Here is a 10,301-nt window from a genome sequence, read left to right on the forward strand (position 1 = left end):
AGATGTGAACAAGCTGAAGGCAAGTCACTTGTGATTAACCTCTGCAATTCAGAAAGCGATTTCAAACTTTTTCAATGGCTCTACCAACAACATTCAACATTCAGAGAGGATCCTGGATTGGCGCTGAACATCAGCCTTTCTCTGAGAGAATGCTGCCCTGTCCTGCTGAGGAAATTAGAACAGCACCACTTTGGACACCTCCATCTGAACACCAATACCAATATGTGCGGAGTACACGGTTTTCTGCAAGTAGGGAAAACCTGATATTTTTCTTGTTCTGATCTTATCTGAATAATCTGATTATGCACAGTGATAGTGAATAGATTATAACTGATATTTTCATATGTGTAGGTATGTTTGGAGGGAGTCTGGAGAACGGTGTGCCGTGTCCCAGGAGAAGTACTGTGGAATTCCCAGCTTTCCCACCTCAGCACCTGCAGATAAAATGGAGACTCACATTTGTGGGCAATTTTGATCATCCTCATCCCACCAGGGTCAGAAGCTGCCAGGTGGCTCCCACTGCTGCAGTGGCTCCAGTGAGGAGGGAGGAGAGCCTGACGTTTGTGGGGAACATCACTCACCCCTCAAAGGTCACCCAGGACCAGTTCATTTCCCTGCTAAACTCAAGAGAGAACCCAGTCTCTGGGGGTGCAACCATCCATGGTGTATCATCTACCCAGAAGACACTGCTCAATCCTACTGTACTACACAGTAATGACAGCAGGGTCATGAATCATGCCCACCCATCTACAAGTAAGAAAAGCTATGTCACTAAAGGTATTAGAGATACTAGCAGTATCATGAAATGAACAATTACAGTACCTAATATTAAGGCTACGTTTGCCTCTTTTCAGGTGTGAATGGGCAGATGCAGAGGTCTGATGTCATAACTCCTCTGCTGAAAGAAGTTGGACCCCTTACATTTGTAGGGAATTTCAACCTCCCTGCTGAAGTCCTTCATGGTCAGCAAAACATGAAGCTGAAGCCAGCCCAGGTGCCTGGCAGTCTGGCCCAGGAAGGAATCATTTCCCAAAGGGTCAGCACCACTCTGCCCACCTCTGCTCCTGCAAGTCTCCTCACTGGGGCCTGTGGTGGAATCCCGACTCACTCCAAGAGTTCTGCCGTCCACTGCACCAGAGAGGACTATAACGATGGAGCACCACCGCTATATGGCCTCCCACTACAGGGAGCTCAAGGCTGAACACAACCCCAGCATGCAGGGGTCAGTGTGCACTAAAGAGCTCCAGGGGAAGACAGGGAGCATCCATGACAGGAGCTGGGATGAGCCTATGCAGGAGATGTGTGCGGAAGATGCCACAGAGGGGATTGTTCTTCCCGATGACTCAGTTGAGAAGCTGGATGCCATTCCTGGCATCTGGGATTTGGCCATACAGATGGGCTTCCTGTCTGCAAGGCAGATGACTGAAAGATTTTTTCTCAGTCTGATAAAAAGATTTTTCTTATCAGTTTTGTGTAATAATTTTTGTGTGTAATATAAGAAATAAAACAATTGTTTTATTTTTAAAAAGTGACTCCCTCTTTCTTATGTCTGAATAATGCAGGATTACTAATTAAATACATATTTTATTTTCTCACACTATACAGTACAGTATATTGATATTGCTGGCTGATATACTGTACAGCTGTCCTCCCAGATGAAATTCATACTACTAATTCAGACATACATTCCACACTCCACTCCACAGACACTCTTTTTTTTTTATATATTTAACAGTAAACAATTAAAAAAGTTGGTAAGACTATATGGAGATCAGCAGTAACAAACATCAATCCAATCAATAGCCTAATGGAAATAAATAAGACAGTTAATAATGTTAATAATCTGGTACCACAGAGCCTTGGATTTAGGCTTAGTATGCCTATGAGTGAAGAAGATGCACCCCACACCCCATTTATTCGCCGTATAAAGAACATGGACATTAATATTCTGACATTAAACGGATGGTAGTAGTAGTACAGTAGTAGTACAGAAGTAATAGCTGTACTGCAGCGCTAGTGCAGTGGAGGACTATCTAACCTTTGATTTTTTTAAGGAACATGCCAACATTTCAAGATATGAGCTCACTTATTCTTGAGATAAGGGACAAAAGATGTCCCCTATAAAAATTTTGCAATATTTCTTAACCCCCCCCCCCATGATTAGTTTGGATATGAAAGATTTGTGTATGGTTAGACCCTTAGTTTGGTAAATATTTATACTATTTCAAAGTAAATTCATAAAATACCAGCACTGTATTAAAGGGATAGTTCGGATTTTAAGACACGAAGTTGTATGGGTTCCCTGTCAGCAACGTAGTGCATCAGCACTGACTTACCCCCGACAGCGTCCTGTGAGCCGAGATCCAGCCGGTTTTAGATCGTTTTTGATGCTGAAGAAAGTAGTCCGGCAAGTTTCTGGGGTCACGAAAGTAAAGTGTTTTTCTTCTCAAAACCATATGCGTTCAACAGAGTGATATATTTGCACCACAAAAACGTTGTCCAGGAAAAATTCAAACCTCGTTATCACTTACTTATTTTTCGCGATTCCTATCACTGCGCTCTACTGACAGCTGGACAACGTTTTTGTGGTGCAAATATATCACTCTGTTGAACGCATATGGTTTTGAGAAGAAAAACACTTTACTTTCGTGACCCCAGAAACTTGCTGAAGAAAATAGTCCGGCATCAAAAACGATCAAAAACCGGCTGGATCTCGGCTCACAGGACGCTGTCGGGGGTAAGTCAGTGCTGATGCACTACGTTGCTGACAGGGAACCCATACAACTTTGTGTCTTAAAATCCGAACTATCCCTTTAAAGCCCACGGAAATGAACATCCATAAAGGTCACAGTATCAAACTGCAAGTGTTTTAAAATGCCCAAAATGCCCAAATATGAATATGAAGTTAATTGGATGACTTGTCAACTCCGTCCGATACTTTTAAAATTAAAAATAAATCAGCCATATTTTGGTCAGCTTTAACCCTGAGGACCCCCAACTTCTGTTGATGGATGCAGCAGTCAAACACATGGTCTCGTAAGTCTCGTAAACAAAAGTAAATATTCAGCAAACAAGTTGAAATCCCTGTGGTCACACTGTCTTCAAAGTAGGCATGAATTCAATCAAGAAGTTTGAAATAAAAGTTTGTATTTTGGCTTAGTTTAACTTTAGTGGTAGCTGGCAACTGAGGAAAATCAAAACGGCTACCATCTACTACACACGATTAAGTTAAACACCATCAGATGGTGTTGACATGTAAGCTGATGGAGTGGAAAAGTGCTCCCAAGAACTCATCAAGAAATGTATAATAACGGCATAATGTGATAATAGTGAAAAGTAATGTACTGTATGCATGTTGATTGACTTCGAAAATATCTTAATATACCCAAATGCCAAATATCAACTTTAACCAGACTTTAACTCAATATGACTACCACTCACTCACACTTGTCAGTTTGTTTCCATCTCCTACTCCATCCCCTTCTGCAACTTTTATGTGTAATAGTTTGTGCATGTGTGTGCTTGCTTTTGTATTATATTATGTGTTCTTCTGTCAGTTTTCCTTTGTGTGTGTGTGTGTGTGGTGGGAGAAATGGGATGGATGTGTGTGTATGGGATGGGATGGATGAGTGTGTGTGGCTGCTTGCCTGCATTTGTGTGAGTGTTTTTATGTGTGTGTGTATGTGCGTGCGTGTGGGTGTGTTTGTGCATGTGTGCGTGTACCTGTCTATGTGTGTGCGTGCGTGTGTGTTTGTGCATGCATGCATGTACGTGTTTGTGTGTGTGTGTGTGTGTGTGTATGTTTGTGCATGCATGCGTGTACGTGTTTATGTGTGGGTGCGTGCAGGTCCATGTGCGTGAGTATGCCTGCCTGTGTGTGTACTGTATGTGTGTGTCTTTGTGTTTATGCGTGTGTGTGTGTGTATTTGTATGTGCATATTGTACGTGTGAGTGTGTGTAATCCTGTCTGTCTGTACAGTATGTATATGTGTGTGTGTCTACATCACAATTGTTATTACAATATCGGAAAAGTATTACATTATTGGGTTTTGAAAAATGAAGGTTAAACCTAAAAATTTACTATCCTGTAATATTAATCTAATAAATTATTATGGATTTATCTGGAAGTTATTACATTATCGGATTATAATGCATGGAAGAGTAAATCTGAGGTATTTTTCTGCTGATACTGTGTACTTTTTGGACACAATATCTCTAACAAACTGTCTGTTTACTGTTGCAACAGCACACTTAAAAACGTCTGGTTATGTGATATCTTTGTTCAGTTGTTGAGTTTGTGGGAGCGGTGGTGGTGTCCTCCCATAAGACCTTCCATTAGACACCTGACCCTGACAGCAGACCTAAATCCCCCTGCAGACACACCTGTGGAGGGCTGTATAAAAGCTCAGGTGAGATGGGTCTCAAACACTGAGCTCCAGTGAAGTAGCCGTCCACAGCATCTCCACACACTGAAGCAACATGGACCTCAGAGCCTCTATCTCCCTTCTGGTGCTGCTGCTTGGCCTGTCCAAGGCTCTGCCTTTCACAGTAAGAATACCTGGATATTAAGAACTCCACACCTAAATGTCAACTGTGGGTTTCTTCTGTTTTAACTTCACCTTTTTTGTCTCTAGGCTGACATTGATGAAGATGACTTTTTCCTAGAGGAGCCTGACAGTGTGGACTTGACCACACAGATTTTGACTACCAACAATGGTTTGTTTCTTATTGTTTAAACAAATTAACAGCTATCCTATACAGCTATTGTCCAAAACAACGTACATTATATTTTAACCAAGAACCAAACAAAACACACCAGAGAGGTAGCTCACCCTTCCCTTCAGTATTCCCAGAGAAACTCCCCACAGGGTTTCGTTTGTGTGTGGGGGACCGACTGCACCCACTTTGTTTAATCTTTTTGGATCCTGGGTTGGCCTCAGAGACTGACAAAAGAATTGACAAAAGAATTGAAATTGCGTAAGAGACACTTATATATGAGGAGACACTGCACTGGAAAAATTGCCCATTGAAATGCATGGGGTAACTTCGCAACGCAAAGATGGCGGGTGTTTACACCGGTTTGCACATGTCCCGCCTCTTCCAGTGCCGTTGCTCCAATCATTTTGCCGATCCTTGGCGACCATGCTTTTTGAAAGCTGCGTTGTGAAGAATTGAGCATGCTCAGTCCAAGATCACCAGTAAGAAAAAGGCTTTTTAAGCGTTAAAGAGACCCTATGCAACTTTTTCATAGTCATAAAATCGCTTAGAAATCGTTGTTTTGCTTGACTGACCAGTTTTTATTGAAAACAGTAATATTTCCTCCCGCCCCCAGTGTCCCTATCCGCTATTGCAACCTTGCAGTTTGTTCAGGAGACGATCGTTCCCTGTTTACATCTGGAAGGCTGAGACGCATAAAGAACAAGAAGAACCACGCTTGCAATTTATATATTTATATAGCCTATATGTGTATAAATATACACGATAAAGCTGTCAGGGAAGCTCTGCAGAGAAATATGCAAGTATAAAACGAGCAAAAATGAAAAACGAAACCGAAACTTAAGATGAAATCGCCAATCCTGCATACAGTAGTGTCTCTTTAATTTGATACAAAACCACCAAACCTTTTCAGCGATTTTAGGCCGATTTTCATTGTGATTTCAAACATGTGATTATGTCCCTTACACCTCGGAACATGGACATCCAGCTCTATCCCCATTCTTTTAGATAGGGCCTGGTCTTGTTCCGGTCAAAGTCGCTGCCCGACCCCATGGCCAATATGGCTGCCGAGTGACGTGACTTGCATTAAAAGCACTTTGATTGTGTACGATGGCTGACTTTTAAGTTGATGGTTTGGAATGACTTCAAAATGAAATTTCTTCTTATATCTTTCAGCTTCCAGTGAACTTCTAATTGAGGGAGATCTTGTGGTGCCAAAAACCAGGAATGCTATGGCTTGCTGGAACAGTAACTGCTTATGGAGGAAGTCTGCTAATGGGAAAGTTGAGGTGCCTTACATAGTGAGCTCTGATTTCTGTAAGTGAACTTATTTGTAATATTCTATATGCCGTATAAATATTTTATCCATTGAGCATTAATAACCAACATTTGTTGTGTTTTTCAGCTTATTATGATGTGACAAAAATGGAAAAAGCCATGGCTACCTTCAGCAGTGAAACCTGTGTGCAGTTTGTTCCACGCTCAACTCAGGGTGACTACATCAGCATTGAGAACAAGGATGGGTGAGTTCATTTGCAGTGTGCTGAAAATATTGCTTTTCCTTCACACTTACCAGCTGTATTAGTATAAACATTGTATTTACAATGTATTTCAATGTATTTTATACTGAAATCCCGTACTATCGTGCTGGTATCAACAAGATCTTGTTTAACAACATCATATCAACAAAGACAACTTCTTACTTAATTCCAAATATTCAGCCATGCTGATTACTGAGTGAATAGCATTCAGAAATTGTGATTGTAAGAATATTTGTTTTGCATTAATACAAATCAAACTTTAGCCAATGTGCTTACTTGTTGTGATGTGTTGATGATCATGGTTTATATTAATGCATAAAATAATCTTAATTCATGGAGCCATATTGTAAACGTTTCTGTCATTATTTCTACCATCTTTCTCAGGTGCTACTCTTACCTTGGCAGGACAGGAGGCAGACAGGTGGTCTCTCTCTACAGGTACGGTTGTGTTTACCACGGCATCATTCAGCATGAACTTCTCCACGCTCTGGGCTTCTACCATGAGCAGTCCAGGAGTGACAGAGACCAGTATGTGAGAATCAACTGGGAAAATATCAGCTCAGGTAGCTGCATATCCTGTTTACACTTCTTCATAAAAATGTACTGTAGTCATGGTTTATTATACCATGGTATAATGGTGATACGGATCACTTAATCATTTCTTCCTTGGGTCATTTCAGACCTTTCCTGAAAATTTAAGCGAAATTCATCCATAACTTTTTGTGTTATCTTGCAGACAAACAGACAGACACACAGATAAACAAACAACCAACTAAAAAACAAACCATCAAACCCCGGTGAAAACATAACCTCCTTAGCGATAAGCAACACAATTTCTGAATGTGTGTTTATTTTTAATTTGCCAGCAACGGTTCGAAACTTCCATAAACAAAACACCAACAACCTGGACACTCCATATGACTACTACTCTGTGATGCATTATGGAAGGTATGGGAGGTGTTACCTCTTGTTTTTTTAAATTAATATTTTTAATTAAAAAAAATATGACTCCTCAAATGTTTAAAATCATGTTCTTCTATAGCAAAACTTTCTCAGTCAACGGATGGGATACAATCAGTACAATTCCAAACCCAAATGTGGCAATCGGACAGAGACATAGAATGACTAAAACTGACATCCTGAAGGTCAACAAACTGTATGGCTGCTGTGAGTATGACCTCATGTATAAAAGGATTGTGAGAAACCGTAACTGGGATTGCTGAAAGGATGCTTACTGCAATAAAATTCTGACCATTCTTCTCTCTGACAAACAGGAAAAGCTCAAACGGATGTTGTGCCAGTCTGGAACCACGACAGAAGGCAGAGCAACCACGATACCAGATACAGAGTAGGCTACAGGTTCTTACATGATGATTTAAGATTGTTATTAAAGACATTATTCGTCTGATATCAAATGAAATTTGACTGAATTTATGTTGTTGTCCTACTGCTTTCATGCAAAGAATGTAAGTTTAACATGACGTTTTAATCACAGAACATACAGTACATTCTTAGATAATGACTGATATGTTTTGCCAGTATTATTCCTTGTGGGTATTAGTATTAAAGGAATATTTAGGTATTTTACACTTTAAGTCCGTTTTCTGTATTGCCTAGCATGAAAACGAGTGTTTGACACCGAAATCTTGACGATTGAGCCCGTTTGTGGAATTTGAATGGAGCTCTGTATAACATTGCTTGCTTTGTGCATGGTCTATTCTGTCCTTAAAACACCCCTAAACGTTCGTTTTTAAAAGTGTGCAGCTCACCGAGTGGAACTGGCAGTGGCTACACCGTAGGTGCAAGGCCCTATTGTTTTTGCTCAGATTATTATTATTATTATAGTGGAATCCTCATACCGGACACGTTGTGGCCCTTTTCACCAACTTGGCAGGCTCTAAAACATTTGAAATTTGGCAGCTACCTGTGGAATTGATAACTCTACTGAGAGACAGACCTCTGGCCTAGTGTGTGGCTCAGGGACTCTATAGCGCCACCTAGCGCATTGTCTGTTGTGGTTGACACATACATTCACGAAAATGAACCGAATTTGGCGGGCTTGTGTGTTATTGCTATGGCTAGTCAGAGACAGAGCTCTGGCCTAGGGTGTGGCTTAAGGACCCTATAGCGCTACCTAGCACATTGTCTGTTGTGGTTGACACAAACATTCACAAAAATTAACCAAATTTGGTGAGCTTGTTTGTTATTACTGCCGCTAGTCAGAAACAGAGCTCTGGCCTAGGGTGTGGCTTAGGGACTCTATAGCGCCACCTAGCGCATTGTCTGTTGTGGTTGATACATTCACGAAAATGAGCCACATTTGGTGGGCATGTGTGTTATTGCTACCGCTAGTCAGGGATAGAGCTCTACAGAGCTCTGGCCTAGGGTGTGGCTTAGGGACTCTATAGCGCCACCTAGCGCATTGTCTGTTGTGGTTGATACATTCACGAAAATGAGCCACATTTGGTGGGCATGTGTGTTATTGCTACCGCTAGTCAGGGATAGAGCTCTGGCCTAGGGTGGCTTAGGGACTCTACCATGCCATTACACCACTAAGCTAAATACATAAACGCCAACTGAATCCCGACAGAATTACGGATCACTCCCAAAATCTAATCGTTTCTTCCTTGGGTCATGTCCGACCTTCCCTGAAAATCTCATCGATATCCATCCATCACTTTTTGAGTTATCTTGCTAACAGACAGACAAACAAACAAACAGACACAGACAAACGCCGGCCGGTCCCTGATGAAAGCTATACCTCCTTGGCGGAGGTAAATGATGGAGCACCACCGCTATATGGCCTCCTACTACAGGGAGCTCAAGGCTGAGCACAACCCCAGCATGCAGGGGGGTCAGTGTGCCCTAAAGAGCTCCAGGGGAAGACAGGGAGCATCCATGACAGGAGCTGGGATGTGCCTACGCAGGAGATGTGTGCGGAAGATGCCACAGAGGGGATTGTTCTTCCCAATGACGCAGTTGAGAAGCTGGATGCCATTCCTGGCATCTGGGATTTGGCCATACAGATGGGCTTCCTGACTGTCTGCAAGGCTGATGACTGAAAGATGTTTTTCAGTCTAAAAAAAAAATATGGTCTAGTAGTGCTGCCGCGACTAATCGACATAATCGAACTAATCGATTATGAAAATTAGTCGATGCCATTTTTTTTAGTCGACTAATCGTTTTGCTATTGACCCCCTATTTATTTTTGGTCTCCCGTCTCTAACGGCTGTAATGTTATTCATTCTGTTATTAACTCTACAAAAGTAGGCTGATATTGATATGAGCATATCTATATCTATGGCTATATGTCATGTTTTGGCCCTTCAGTTGAGTTAAAAATAAAATGGACACAACAAAATAACGAAAACTTGATTTTTTTAAAGAAAAATAGTCGTTTAGATTAGTCGACTAATCGAAAAATTAGTCGAAAGATTAATCGTTAGAAAATTAGTCGTTAGTGGCAGCACTATGGTCTAGTTTTGTGTAATGATTATGTTTAATAATAAAACAATTGCCTTTATTTTTAAAAAGTGACTCCTTGTTTTTCATGTCCAGAATTAATACAGAATTACTAATTAAATACATATTTTATTTTCTCAAACTATACAGTACAGTATATTGATGTTGCTGCCTTGTATACAGAAGTCCTTCCACAAATGTAAACAGAAGTCAATTTTAAATTCATACTATAGTATATAAATGTATACAAATTCAGACATACACTCCACGCTCCATCCCACAGACATGCTTTTGTCCAAATAACAAGAATAGAATGATCACATTTAACAGTAAACAATTTAAAAAGTTGGTATTGAGATCAGCAATAATAAACAACAATGTCAATTCAATCAATATAAATAAAATAAAATAAATATGAAAATAAATAAATACTACAATATACAAACCATTAAACGGTTAATTGTGTTAATAATCTGACACCACAGAACTTTGGACCCAATTGGTGGAAAAGAGGTTTAGTAGGCTGTTACGGCCGGCTCGTTTACTGACCGCAACATAAAGGGAAACGGACAACAAAATTCC

The 10,301-nt window shown here is 40.7% G+C and overlaps 1 protein-coding gene across 1 annotated transcript; it reads left to right on the forward strand.

Annotated features, from left to right (window-relative positions):
• The first annotated feature begins 4,479 nt into the window (after positions 1-4,479).
• LOC134068624 (hatching enzyme 1.2-like) lies at positions 4,480-7,480 on the forward strand. The gene is made up of 7 exons (XM_062524310.1): positions 4,480-4,548; positions 4,635-4,716; positions 5,893-6,033; positions 6,122-6,239; positions 6,642-6,820; positions 7,124-7,205; positions 7,300-7,480. Exons 1-7 carry the CDS (start codon positions 4,480-4,482, stop codon positions 7,478-7,480), a joined length of 852 nt encoding a protein of 283 aa, XP_062380294.1.
• The last annotated feature ends 2,821 nt before the right edge of the window (positions 7,481-10,301 follow it).

Source organism: Sardina pilchardus, chromosome 21 (genome assembly GCF_963854185.1).
Source record: "Sardina pilchardus chromosome 21, fSarPil1.1, whole genome shotgun sequence".
Lineage (NCBI taxonomy): Eukaryota > Metazoa > Chordata > Actinopteri > Clupeiformes > Clupeidae > Sardina > Sardina pilchardus.

Coding starts and splice junctions, on each gene's coding strand:
- LOC134068624 (XM_062524310.1), top strand. CDS start 4,480: ATGGACCTCAGAGCCTCTATCTCCCTTCTGGTGCTGCTGCTTGGCCTG. Junction 4,549..4,634: donor CCAAGGCTCTGCCTTTCACA/GTAAGAATACCT, acceptor TTTTGTCTCTAG/GCTGACATTGATGAAGATGA. Junction 4,717..5,892: donor GATTTTGACTACCAACAATG/GTTTGTTTCTTA, acceptor TATATCTTTCAG/CTTCCAGTGAACTTCTAATT.